Source organism: Orycteropus afer, unplaced genomic scaffold (assembly GCF_000298275.1).
Source record: "Orycteropus afer afer isolate SDZICR_OR568_19922 unplaced genomic scaffold, OryAfe1.0 scaffold00025, whole genome shotgun sequence".
Classification (NCBI taxonomy): domain Eukaryota; kingdom Metazoa; phylum Chordata; class Mammalia; order Tubulidentata; family Orycteropodidae; genus Orycteropus; species Orycteropus afer.
Window position 1 is genome coordinate 3,504,943 of NW_006921612.1, and position 14,882 is coordinate 3,519,824.

The following is a 14,882-nucleotide window of genomic DNA, read 5'->3' on the forward strand; positions in this document are numbered from 1 at the left end:
AAGCTTTATACATTGATAGGCCAGCCTGTTTAAATTTCCTACGCATGCCGTGTTTATTTCCCCCATTGTTTTCTCTTAGTACTGAACACAACTGTTAGACGTCTAAGTTCCTTTCTCTCTTACCTGGGCTCAGGCACATCAGGGACAGAGTTAAAAAGGAAGCAATCAATCTGAAACAGAGTCATGGAGCAGCAGTAGGAACCCGAGACACCTCAGCGAAGAGCCAGTGCAGGAGACCCTCCTTCTACAGCTAATTTGGGATGAATTGGATTTGATGTTTTAAGAAACTGTCATTTCCTTATAGTCTTTTGAAATTTCAGTCATTTGGGCGACCTGAAAATTGTATTTAAAAGCTTTCCCAAGCTACACATATAAACATACATACTCAGAAGCCACGAAGGGAAATACTGACAGATTTTATTTCATAAAAGGTAAAAACTTTTGTATGAAAAAAGATAGTATAAACAAGACTAGAGTACAAGCAACAGACTGGCAGAAAATATTTGCAAGCTAAAACACGTATTTTAACATTGTAACAAAGAGGAATATCCATAATGCATAGAGAGTTCTTATAAATTTGTATAGAGAGTAGCTATAAGTTGAAGCTGACTTGATGGCACCTAACAACAACATAAATTAGAAAGAAAAGGACAAATTCAATGGACACATTATTTCAATAGGTGATTTCAGAAAAATACACACGCAAAAATCTCATCTTAAGGGAATACCAATGTAAACAAGACCCCTTTTATTTGCTCATCAAATTGGTAAAAATTAAAAACATTTATAATATTTAACAATGCAAAGATGAAGGGAAATAGATAGCCATTTACTGATGGTGAGAATGTAAACTAGTAGTCTTTTTAAAGGACATTTTGGCAGTATCTGTAACTATGTACAGTATGTCTACACTTTGATATAACAATTCCACTTCTAGGAGTCTACACTATTCAAATATGTCCATGTGAAGACAAAGATATAAGAATGTCAACTGTGTCAATGTTTATGACAGTGAGAAAAACAGAAAATAGTAGTATTTAACATTTATATAGTGCCAGCACTGTTCTAAGCATTTTACAACAAACACTGTAAGGAAATTGAGACGGAGAAATTAGGAAACTTGCTTAAGGTTGCACAACTAGTGTGTGGTAGAGGCAGGATTTTAGCCCAAGCAATTTGCTGCAGAGTCTGTTCTTAACCATTATGCCAAGGTTAGATAAATTATGGTACATCCATAGTACGGCATACAGTAGCAGTTGCCAAATCATGGCAACCTCATGTGTGTCAGAGAACTGTGCTCCATAGGATTTTCAGTGACTGAATTTTTAGAAGTTGATCGTCACAACTTCCAAGGTGCCTCTGGGTGGACTTGAACCTCCAGCCTTTCAGTTTAGCAGCCAGGCACATTAACTATTTGCACCACCCAGGGACTCCTACGGGATACAGAAAAACCCAAACTCACTGCCATAAAGTCTATCCTGACTCACAGCGACCCCCTTTGGGTTTCAGGGGCAGTAAATCTTTATGGAAGTAAATTTCCCAGTCTTCCTTCTGCGGAGTGGCAGAAAAGCAGTTAAAAAAGAATGATGTAGATCTCTGTGAAAGGACAGATATGTCTGCAAGACGTATTATCAATCAAGGGGAAAAAAATCAAGTTGCCTAACCTTGATACGGTATAATTCTTTATATGTGGGAAAAAGATGCATGCATATATATACAAATGTATGAGAATGAATATAGACCTTAAATGATAAGAGACTGTGGGTGTAGGGATAATTTGAAGAGTGAATCTTTAGGTTATGTTCCATATATTTCTGGTTTGTTTGAATTTTTACAGAACACATTTGTGCATTACTGTATTAAAACAAGAACTATTTTATGGACCAAAAAAAAGCGGAGGGGGGGAGCTTAACTCATATTAAGAGATTAGTTTTCTCTCGTTGCCCTACCAAGCTCCATTAAAATACACAGCCAGTCATCACAAAATTATCTTGGAACCTGAGAACCACAGGGTGTTCCTTTTGCTTTGCATATTATATTGTCACTAGGAAAAAGAATCCTCAATCATGGATAATCTTGTTATTTTGCTCGAATGCATAAGCAGGACAAGTGTCCAGCTGTGTCCTCTGTTGTTGTAGTTACGTGCCTATGAGTTGGACCCGACTCATAGCGACCCCTCCTTGGGTTTCCGAGGCAGAATCATTACGGAAGTAGAATGCCTCATCTTCCTTCCGAGGAGTGGCTGGTGGGTTTGAACCGCCAGCCTTATGATTAGTAAAGTGCCTTAGCCACTACGCTACCAGAGCTCCCCACTGTGTCCTCTAGGTGCTCAGTTTTGTGGAGGTATGAAGGAATCACTCAAAACTTGCAAACAGACTTAACGTCTTACCTTTTGGCCATAAATTGGTGTTACTTTCTGAGATGAAAATGTTATTGCATCACCCAGGCCATACCAAGTAAGGGTGACTTCACAAAACCAAGAGGTTCTTAGTATATTTACTGACTAAAATGCTGCTTCTACAGGGCCATAGCTTTCGAACTAAGTTTCCTGCCTATCTGTGCACTTATCCCCGACATGCCAGTGGGAAAGGTGCTTACAACTCTTAGTAATTAATAAATTATCAGGTTGCAGCTTTTTTGGAATGGCTTATCTAAATAAAATTATTTTAACTTTTTAAATTTTAATCTATTCTTAAGCATCTTTACAGAATAAAATCCTATTAATTTAATACAACTGTATTTTGTATTCTCCCATTAGATGCATAAAATCCTATTAATTTAATACAACTGTATTTTGTATTCTCCCATTAGATGCTTATTTTACCTAGTTGTCGTTAGTGTGTAGAAACTATTTGGGATTTTGTGTTTCATGTAACCTTATTTGCAGTGCTTTTTCATGTCCTTGCCAAAATTTCATGTGCTTGACAGTTTGCATACCTACCAGGATTCTTTTCTATTAATGTGACAGAACTTATTTAGATTATTCTCCAATTGTTGGGCAATTGGGTTCACTCCAGGTTTTGATCATTATGAGCATTCTGAATAACCCTGCTGTAAACATCTTTTCCTCCCCCCTTTGGATCATTTCCTTAGAAATGAACTTCCTTAAATGGATTTACTGGGCCAAAGGGGCTCAATGAATAGTTTTATAGGTCTTGGTACATATTTTTCAGATTGCGCCCTGGGCAGATCTAACAAATGGTACTGGCCGCGACGAGCAGGAATGTGGAGGATCAGCCTCTAACCTCCCCCCAAAAGGCAAGGACCTCGTGAAGGGCCGGGGATGGAAAGCATTTTTTACCGCTTTTCGGTTCTCTTCATGGTTAATGTTAAATCCATGCTGGGAGACACTGTCACGGGCAGGGAGAAAATCTTCGGGCTCCCAGGCCTTCTGCCGCAGGGAGAAAGCAGCTCTTCCAGGCCCCTCCAGCCCCAGAACTAAGATTTCAAATACTTCCTTTCCTCTTTCAGAATTCCCGACACCCAATGCACACAGTGCACACCCCTGTCATCCCTTCTCCTCATCTTTTGTGGCTCAGGCAGGCTCTTAGCAAGCAAAGACCTCTGCAGGCGAGGGCAACGATTCGCGGTCGCTATTATTTTGGCACGGGTGATGCAAGGTCCGCATAGCTGCGCGCTGAGTCAGCAGGGGCCAGGGCGGGGGGCTCAGCTGGGCCCAGCCCCCAGCCCGGGCGCGAAGGCCGCGGAGCCCTGCCCCGCCCCCCCTCTGGCGGCTTCAGGACCGGGCAGTCAGGTTTGGGGAGAAGGCCTCAGAGTCCGCGTAGTCCACCGCAGGGCGGTCAGGCGGGAGGAGAAAGGAATCTCGGACTGATCGCCGACCCAGGCGCGCTTTCCCTTCCCCCAGCTTAAGTTCTGCGCGTCAGGCGAGGCAGTGACAGCGCCTTCAGCTATTTAGCCCTTTTGGAGCTCTAAAAAGGGGGAGGAGGAGGAAACCCGGGAGAAAGAGGCGCAAAACGGAGAGAAGCGAAAGACAGCGGAAAGGAGGAAAAGGAAAAAAAAAAAAACAGCAAGGAAGAGGGACGAGGAGAGAAAGGAAGCAGAGGGAGCGCAGGCAAAGGCCGCGGAGCCTGGCCCAGCGGGCGGGGGCGGAGCTGGCGGCGGCGCGCGGGAGGGCGGAGCGGGCGGCGGCGGCGGCCGCGGGCGGAAGGGCTTGTGGGTAACCCCTGCGTGCGGCCGGAGAAGAGCAGCCGCGCGGGAGTGCGTGAAGGGACAGGGGCTTGTGGAACTAGAGGCGGCGGGCGGCTATCATGAGACCAGGTTGGCCGCGGCCGTAGTTGCGCAAGTCTGGGTTTCAGCCCCCGGAGCCCCAGAGGCGGGGCGATCCGGGCCGCGACAGTGGCGGCGCCGCTTCTCTGCTCCCGCCCTCATAGTCCTGAGGGAGCTTGTCCACAACGAGCGGACCGGGCGGCGCGAATCTGACTGAGGGGCGGGGACGTCTTCTCACCACTCCTGGCCGGACCGGGCCAGCCCCTTGGAGCAGCCCCCAGGTCCCGGACCGGCACTGAGACTCGAAGCCGAAGCTAGAGGCGGGCATTGGGCCCGGGCGGATCCCCGCCCGGAGCCGGTGGTTCGGTGGGGGCGCTAGGCCCCGAGGCGGCTGGACCCCTGCGCTAGAAAGCGGTAGTGCGGGCCCGGTGGTGGCGGCATGAGCCGACCCCTGCCGACGGGGAAAATGCCCGGCGCCCCCGAGGCCGTGCCGGGGGACGGGGCTGGCGCGAGCCGTCAGAGGAAGCTGGAGGCGCTGATCCGAGACCCTCGCTCCCCCATCAACGTGGAGAGCTTGCTGGTAGGTGGCGGGGGCCTGAGATCCCTACTCGTTTCTTGTACCTTAAATTCCCCTTTTGCCCACCCCTGTGTGCTCACCCATCTGTGTAGGGAGATTCTGCCCCACCCCGCCCAGCTTCCGGCAGCCGGGGCAGGATATTAACACTTCTGCGACGAAGTTCGAACCGGAGAGATCCACTTGGTTCTACTCTTGTGTTTCCTGGAGCTGGTGTCATCCATCCCCCGTGCCCCTATATTGGATCACTGGGAGGAAACATTCCTCTTCTGTTTCCTCCGTACCCACTGGGTTTGAGGAGGTAGAATGGAGGATGTGCTTTCCTTTTACACCACACTGGTGAATTTGAAAGTGATTTGCTTTGTGGGGTCTTAGGTCCAAGCAAGGGGGGAACCTTGCTCTCCCTGTTGAGAGTACTCAGCTGAGAGACATGACTAGAGAGCTTCCCTCACCATTTAGTCTGCAATGTTTAAGCGCATAGCTAGCTAGCTTTCCTGTTTTCAAATATTCTGTAGTTGCAATTTGGTGCATTTTCATTTCCGTAGATTTAATTTCCCTAGATTGTTGCACCAGAGTTGAAAATTAAGAATCAGTCTAAATTGTAGAGTGAATAAATCTTCATTGTATCCCTTTCTTAAGACGGCCATTGAAATCCAAAATAATAACCACGTAAAAGCTGCTAGTTGGCGCTTGATTAAGAAAGGAGCATACTTACAAATTAGAAATGGACTGTAAATTGCTTACTTATTTCTTACTTTTGTTAGGATAGATTATATTTCACAGACGATTTGATAAGTGTGAAGTAGAGATGCATTTATGGGAAAAAGGGCTCTACTTACCCCTGGGGAGGAGAAGAAAGTGAAAAAAGTATTCTGGATATTAAATTAACTCCAGAGGGCTGGAATTGGGTGCATGATCCTTGGATTCTTCAGACATTTTGCCCCAGAACTTGGATGTTCAATTCTACTCCCAGTCTATTAGACTAGTGACTATATGATAAGAAAAAGTCTCTTCCCTTTCCAGTGACTGTCTTCAGAGGCAGTTGGTTATCCTTTGAGGTTTCTGGAATCATTTGCACAGTGACTCAGTGCTGCTTGGCCAAAGTGCAAGAACTAACTGAAAGGTGTCTTTCTTTATGATGTGCAAAATGTAATGCACTGTATTGTATCAGAGGTGTTTGACGTTTTCTTTTACCGATTTTCACATTACTGTTGTGTATTGTCATGTGAGCATGATGCCATAACATGTTTTAGAAGTTTTCAGTTGGAGTTAAGATTGATTGCGTGGAGGGCATAGTTTTTCCTAGGCCAACACAGAGACTCTGGGAATCATTCCCAGCATTTTGACTTTGGTATTTTGCTGGCAAAACTTTGACCTAAGGCCTGAAAGTTCAGTTAAAAATAGTACAGCAAATTTCATATTCATCAGGTTTATACTCAATCCTGGATAGAAATTTTGTATACTTCACTTTCATCTCTTGGATCTTTGGAGATCTTAATCATAATTGTTAGGATTATTCTGAGCTTGAGCCTAAGCTATTTATACATGTAATATGATTATGCATTCTGCTTTATTGAAGTATTTTGTAAATCATTAAAATAAAGGCTTTTTATTTTCAATGAAGCATTACACAAATTCAGTAAACAATTTAGACCGTTCATTTATTGACTGCCTAATACAGCCAAAAAGAAGCCTTAGTGGCCCAGTGGTGGGCAGTTCTTAACCCACCCAGCAGTGTGATAGAAAAACCTGGTGATCTTTTCACTTGTTCATGTACTTGCCCCCATGAGGCAGCTCTTCTCTGTCTCGTGAGATCTCTGTGAGATGAAATTGACTCGAGGACACCCAGCAACAATACAGGAAAAACACTACACTTTTATTAAGATGACATATTACTCTGGTATGTGAGTTACTGCTGACTTGACAGAATCTCTTATTGCTGTTTTTAGTTGATTAAATATTATGGTTCTGAAGTGTAGTAAATCTTAGCCAGCCAAAAATTGTCCTTTATTTTTTCTTTGGAGTGAAGTTCCTAGTGTGTCTGTTGCAAATTGATGAGCAGAATTTCCTCCCCAACCATATCATAATAAATTTGTTTTAAATTATGTATATTGCATTATATTAAATTGAATATCTCCCAAAATACTGATGAAATAGTGACTGGTATCATTTTAAAGATTGGAAATCTTAATCACTTAGGCTACATTTCACAATTGATCACTGTTTTGATTTTACTATAGAAAATAAATATTTTGTTTTTAATGGAGAAAACAAGTAATATATATAATAAAAACATAGCCATAAAACTCGGTTACTTCATTTGGGAAGGATCTCAAAAAGTACTATCTAAAATTGTATGCCACCTAAGGTGACAAAAGTGATGATGTATATATACTGTATTCAGCAAAAGTTACTGCATAACTAACTAATGCTTTCAGTAGGCTGGATTTAGAAGGCGAAACTCTTACAGGAAAAAATATTGTATGCGATAACCTGTGTAAAGTACTTAGCCCAGTACATTTACATGGTAAACAAAGCAAAACAAAAAAAACCAACCAAACAAAATGGTAGTGCTCATTAAGTTTAGTTCACTTCTGTGTTAATTTAGCATATTTTTGGTTAATATTTTCCATAAAGGGAAGATTGTTTTATTGGCAACTATTTCTTGATACATAATTTTGAATGAGTAACATTTTTAGAATTTGCATCAGAATAGCACTAGTAATCAGGCATTCGATAAACTGGATTCTGAAGAGTTGCAAAGCTGTATCATTATAAAGTCTAAATTACCTTGTTTCTCTGGAGAGGCTAGTTGCTTTATGTGGGTCCTTAAATTAATTTGCAGAGAATACATTATTGTTTAGATTGTGCACTGTTTGGGATTGTTTAAAAATGGAGTTTGGAGAGAGGTTTGCTTTAATAATTTTTGGAAGGTTCTTCAATAGTATGGTTTTGTAGTCTGAAAATTTTGGGTAAATACCTGTTCTGGTTACCTAGTGCCTCTCTGACAGGAATATACCACAAATGGGATGACTTAACAAACTGGAGTTTATTCTCTTAGAGTCTGGAGGCTTTAAGTCCAAGTTCAAAGTGCCAGGTTCTAGGGGCTGGGTGAAAGCCCCTCAACCTTGGGGTCCAGCTCTGCCTCCTGCTCCCGGCCCACTGAAACTAGAGGCATCTCTTCACTCAGGCAGCTACTGGCTGCTGAGGCTAACAAGCCCAAGGTTGACAAATAAAATGTCATAGTCCTGATGTTACCAAACCACACGGCAGGCCATTAATTTAAGTCCATTGAAAGTCCCAAGGTCTGCAGAGCATGGCAGGCTACTGAACAACGACATGGCTACATGCAGGGTTCAAGCGTGCCACAAGCTAGAGACCATTTCCCAAGGCTTCTCCTAATATAGGGAGCTCTGGTAGTGTAGTGCCTAAGGCACTTGACTGCTAACCAGAAGGGTGATGGTTCAAACCCATCAGCCACTCTTTGGAAGGAAGATGGGGCAATCTACTTCCATAGTGATACTGCCTTGGTAACCCAAGGAGGGGTCACTATGAGTCGGGTCCGACTTGACGGCACATAACAACAACAACAACTCCTTATATACAGGAAGCAGACCATATCGCTAAGGCAGCTCTGCTCACAGTAGATTCCACCATGGAGTTAATTACTGGTCTCATCATGGGGAATACTACATCCAGCTGCCCAGCCACTCAACCAGTCCTAACCAAGTTGATACACAGACTTAACCACCACAATACCTATGTTTTATTGTCAAGACTCAACTCCTCATACTGTTTATTCAAATACTAGTAGAGTGTTGTCCTAACAAGTGCCATAAGTGGGATGGCTTCAACAAAGAGGGATTTATTCTCTTACAGTTTTAGGAGGCTAGAAGTCTGAGTTAAAAGTGCTAGGTCTAGAGGTTGAGTGAAGGCCCCTTGACCTTGGGCTTCAGCTCCATGTCTTGCTTTTGGCCCACTGGAGCTGGAGACATCTCTTAACTCAGGCAGCTGCTGGTTGCTGAGGTTGATGGACTCAAGGGTGACATGTAAAATGGCACAGTCCCAAGATTAGCAGACGGCATGTCAGGCCATTAGTTCAAGTCCAGGAATAATCCCAAGCTCGGCAGATAACATGGCAGGCTGCTGTATACACACTCAGCTACATGCAGGGTCCAAGCAGGCCAAAAAGCTAGAGACCTTCCTCTAAGTTTCTTCCTATATGCTGAAAGCAGAACACTTCCCTAGGGCAGCTACTCAGCTGTTCCAGTAGATTCCACTGTGAAGCTGATTACCAGTCTGATCATGGGGAACATCTATATCCAGCTGCCCAGCTACTCAGAACCAGGCCCAACCAAGTTGACACACAGAACTTAACTACCACAGACAGGTATAATGTATTTTAGTGTTACAGTAGAGAGATGTCTTTCTAAAGATCTTTGCTTTTGGGCTTGATTTATATTACTATTTCAGAGCGTAAGCATCCCCCCCACCCCGCCAAATGGTCATCATAACCATTTGGGATTCAGGCTTGGGTAAGTGGTTAACTTAAGACTGGTATCGCTGTGGAAAAGTGATTAAAATTTTATTTACAATTTTCAGTGGCTTTCAATACAAAACACTTAATTTGATTGATTTTATTACATTTGTAAATTATATGAAAATATTTTTTATTGCAGTGCTTAGACTCTTTCATCTTGCTGCTGGTTATTTGCTGAATTGAAATAAAATTGTGTGTTTTTTCTCGCTGTATAAAATAATAATAATAATAATAATAAAAACAAACTCACTGCCATGGAGTTGGATCTGACTCATAGCAACCCCCTCCTTGGGTTTCCGAGGCGGTATCACTACGGAAGTAGATTGCCCAGCTTTCCTTCCGAGGAGTGGCTGGTTGGTTTGAACTGCCAGCCTTTTGGTTAGCAGTCAGTGCCTTGGGCACTATGCCACCAGAGTGCCCTTGCTATATAATAAGTATGAATAGCATAAAGATACAATAAAAATGAAATACATTAAAAGTTAAAAAACAGGTATATAATTTGATGTATTATACATATTTTTCTTTTGTGAAATAAGATACTGGGTTAGATATAATAGGCATTCAGTTACTTTAAAACTTGAATTTAAATGGTCAGGAAATCTTGAAAGAAAATGAGTTATCTAGGAAGGTTAAAAGGAAAAAAGGTAAGCACGAACCTCTTTGCAAGTTCATGTCCAGCATCCATTATTCACAAGTCTTTTTATAAAAAGGTCTGATAACTTAAGTTTTTTTGTAAAACTTATTTGATATTAACACCAGACCTGATGTGATCGTTAGAATATTTGTAGTCTGTATGTCCCTCTTGGTATAAATAGTACTAGCTTCCACTGAAGAAATATTAATGTGTTTGATTTCAGGGTGCTGTCCCAGATCCCCAGGAGGATTTTAGGGAGAATATACTATGTGTACTATATTACTATTCTAAAATCCAAAAAAGCCCGAAATCTGAAACATCTAGCCCCAAAGTAAGGCTAATGCAGACTAGATAAGGGAATGTAGACTTATGTACACCTGAGCAGTAGTATAGGAATAGTGGATAATTACCTTGTAGCCTATAGTTTTTGTTTTTTTTTGGCTGCATCTTGATCAGATAGCCCTCTTTTCCCTTTTTCAAGTATGAAATATTTTAAAGATTAAAAATATAGCATGTAAATATAAGTTATGAAACATAGAAAAACATTCATGAAATTATCACTCAAATTAATAAAACAGTAGTCTGTTGAAGTTACCTGTGTCCTGCTACTGCTGCTTGATTCAGTCTCCCTGTATCCTCCCCCATCTGTTCCCCTGAAATTTTTTTTATTCTCCTGCCTAATTTCATAGATTACCACATTTATATGTATTCCTAAACAGTACAGTGGTAGCATGTGTATATATGTTTTTTTATGGTTTACTTTTTTTGCTCAAAGTTATGCTTCTGCGATTCATCCATATTGTGGTTTATTCATTTTCACTGCTACTATAAACCACAGTATTTTATTCTATAATCTACTTGGTAAATATTTAGATTGTTTCTCATTTTTTTGCATTGTAAAATATGTTGCTGTGAACATTCTTGAATGTGTTGGATCATATGTGTAAGAGTTTCTGTAGCCTAGGGTATATATCTGGGAGTGGAATTATTGGGTCTTAAGATATTCTTTGTTCAGCTTAACAAGATAATTGGTAAAGTTTAAATTTTTCTTTAACAGTTTATTATAGAAAGTATAGTAACATTGGAAGAATTGACAATGAACATCCACATACTGACCACCTAATTAATATTTTGCTGTATTTGCTTTAGTGCAGTGCCTAGGGCACTTGACTGCTAACCAGAAGGCTGGCGGTTCAAACCCCCCAGCCACTCCTCAGAAGGAAGGTTGGGCAATCCACTTCCCTAGTGATACCGCCTGGGAAACCCAAGGAGGGGTTGCTGTGAGTCAGGTCCGACTCCATGGCACATAACATTATTTATCATAGCTGTCTGTCCTTCTTTTTATCTATTAATACATGTTTTATTTTTAATTAATTTAAAAGTAAGTTGCAGATAATGTATACTTCACCTTTAAACACTTTGGCATGCATTTCATTAGAGTTCAATATATATTTTTTTAGACTAAATTTACATACATATAGTGAAATACATAAGTATTATGTGTACATACCACTGATGAGTTTTGACAGAAGCACAACCTGTGAGAAATAAATCCTTATGAAAATAGAGACCTTTATTATCAACCCAGAAATCTCCCTCTTGTGCCTTTTCCAGCCAGTTCCACACCCCTAGTCCCTCCAAGGCAACCACTGTTCTGATTTTTTTTTGTCCTAAAGATTACTTTTGCCTCTTCTAGAATTTCATGCAAATGGAATCATATTGTATACTCATTTGTGTCTAGCTTTTTATTTGTATTTCTACCCACTAGCCACTCCTTGGAAGGAAGACTGGGCATTCTCCTTCCATAAAGATGTTGTTGTTGTGTGCCGTTGAGTCAGACCCGACTCATAATGACCCCTCCTTGGGTTTCCGAGGCAGTATCACTACGGAAGTAGATTGCTCCATCTTCCTTCTGAGGAGTGGCTGGTGGGTTTGAACTGCCAGCCTTCTGGTTAGCAGTCAAATGCCTTAGGCACTACTCTATCAGACCTCCCTCCATAGAGATACCACCTCGGAAATCCAAGGAGGAAATCGACTCGACGACTGAGTTTGGTTTTTTGGTTTACCCCTTTAGTAAATACATCAAGTAATTTTAGTCATGGTCTTGTTCAACCCAAGCTTTATTCAAATGCCATTCTTTTTTAATTTTATCTGTACCTGAAGGAAATAGGCCAGCATAACTGAGACAGAAAAACATAAATTTTATTTATTTTTTGACGTGACAAAGGATTTGATATTCTCTTAGTTATGAAGAATAACGTTGTTATTATAGATAATGTAGGGAATATGTTGTTGTTAGTTGCCATCAAGTTGATTTTGACTCATGGAGACCCCATATGTAGAGAGGAGAACCACTCTATAGGATTTCAAGGCTGTGACCTTTCAGAAACGGATCACCAGGTGTGTCTTCCATGGTGCCTCTGAGTGGGTTCCACCACCAGCCTTTCAGCTCAGTAGTCAAGTGCTTAACTGTTTGTTTTACCTAGGGGCTTGCTGCCATAACAAATGACCACAAATTAGTGGCTTAAAAGAAACCCAGAAATTTATTGTCTCAAGGTTCTGGGAGCTGGAAGTTTGAAATCAAAGTGTCAGCAGAGCCATGTTCTCTGTGAAGGCTCTAGGGAAGAATCTTTCCTTGCCTCCTTCTACCTCCTGGTGGTTGCTGGTAGGTGGTGTTTCTGGCATGTGAATCTGTCATTCATTCTCCATCTTCACATTGCCTTTTTCCCTGTATGCAAATTTCCTTCTTATATGGATACCGTTCATTGGATTAGGGCTCAGCCTAATCCTGTATGACCTCATTGTAATTTGATTACAACTGCAAAGACTAATTCTAAACAAGGTCACATTCCTAGCTACTGGGAATTTGGGTTTGAGCATATCTTTTTGGTAAACACAGTTCAACTCGTAACAGTTGCCATGCTTAGAAAATGTTAAATTACCCAGATTGTAATATCATATACCTGATTATTATTTTATTGTACTTTTGAAATTTTTTCCCCCATTATAAATCTTGTTGGAAAGTGTTAAAGAACAGGTGCAAAAATCTGAACAGATTTGTCTAAGTATTACCCAACACAGTTTGTGTACAGTTGATTCTGACTCATGGTGTGTCAAAGTAGAACTCCCTAGGGTTTTCATTGGCTCATTTTTTCTGTATGTTGCCAGACCTATCTTCTGAGGTACTTATAGGTGGACTGGAACTTCAGCCATTTGGTTAGCAGCTGAATGCATTAGTCATTTGTACCACTCAGGGGCTCCATCTAGGTATTAAAAATCAAAAACCAAACCCATTGCTGTCACGGCAATTCTGACTCTTAGTATTAGAGTCCCTAAAATGTTAATTGGGAACCTCTGTTTATTTTTATGATATATAACTATAGTTTAAGAATGGCAGTTAGGGGAAGAGGGTAATGACTGTAGGTTTCTTCTTCATATGAGCTTCTTGAATTTCTTCGTGAAAATACTATGAAACTATATTTAAAACCCTATTCTGGGCTAATATTTAAAAAAAAAAAAAAAAAAGGAGCTATTAGTAATAATGAGGAGTATATTGGTTAAGTGCTCAGCTGCTAACTAAAAGGTTGGCACTTTGAATCCATCAGCAATTCTGTGGAAGAAAAGACCAGGTAATCTGCTCTGGTAAAAATTAGAGCCTGTGAAACCACCTGTTGGGCAGTTCTTTTCTGTCTTAATACGGTCACTGTGAGTCAGAATTGACTTGATGACACCCGACAACAACCACCACCACCTAAGTGATAGGGGTTGCTGATGAAGAGAACACAGATGACTTAGTGCATCTTGTTACAGCTTTTGGAAAATAAAAAGAACTTTGTTGTTGTTGTTGAATTAGCTTAATATATGGAGCATGATACTTAAATTGAATTGAAATCATGGTGGCATTTGGAGCTCCCTGACAGCTGTCTATTCTCATTTTATCATTGATTGGAGTGACTTTTTTTTTTTTTTTATTGTGATTTGGGTGAAGATTTACAGAGCAAATTCACTTTCCATACAACGGTTTACATATACTTTGTCTCATGACATTGACCACAGTTTACTACAATGCAACAGCTCCCCTTCCACTTCCTCCCCATAGTTACCTCTTCCCTGTGTCCAACATGGACTCCTGCCCCCTGAGCTGTCTCCCTGTGCATAAGCAGCCCTTCTGTCTCCCATGATTGTTCTCTCCAAGGAGTGTATCTACCTCAGGTAAATGTTTAACTCATATGCCTGTGTTTTGTTTGGCTGGAAATCATAGCTATGGGTTCAATTCCAGACCTGAAGGACAGCTAGGGGCCATAGTCTCAGTGGTTCCACCAGGCTCTATTGGACCACCAAACATGGCCCCCCCCCTTTTCCCCCAAACAATTTTGAGTTTTATTCCACATTGTTCTCCCTCTCCATCAAGGATCTCCTACATAGATCCCCTTCCAAGTGGATGACAGCGGTAGCTGGGCACCATCTAGTTCTTCTGGTCTCATACTCGTATAGGCTGCAGATCGGATGGTGTACCAGTCGCTAGGACTAATTGTTTCCATGAACTTTCATTTTCTTCATTCTTCTTTGCTCTGGACGAGGAGAGACCCATCGTTGCATCTATATGGCAGCTTGCTAGCTTTTAAGATCCCATTCGCTACTCGCCAAAGTAGGAGGTGGAACAATGTTTTGTATAGTATGTTATGCCAATTAAGCTTGATGTCCCCTCCGACTATGGTCCCAAGCCTGTAGGTTCAACTACTTGGTCCCTCTGGGTAGCTGGCTATGACCAAGCTTTGACCACAGTTTTGCCCCTTGTCAGCTCTACTATACACCTGGGAATTCTGATCATTCACATAAACTTACAGGACCACTGTCTGCCAACCCTATATATGATCTTGGATACACTCCCCATTTCATAGACATAC

General features: G+C 41.5%; 1 protein-coding gene across 1 annotated transcript in view; it reads left to right on the forward strand.

The window, feature by feature from the left end:
- Nucleotides 1-4,666: 4,666 nt before the first annotated feature.
- The window catches only part of ROCK2 (Rho associated coiled-coil containing protein kinase 2), a 231,547-nt gene continuing 221,331 nt past the window's right edge, over nucleotides 4,667-14,882 (forward strand). Inside the window, exon 1 of the mRNA XM_042783674.1 lies at nucleotides 4,667-4,807. Coding sequence (XP_042639608.1) covers nucleotides 4,667-4,807 — 141 coding nt within the window. The remainder of the gene's footprint in view (nucleotides 4,808-14,882) is intronic.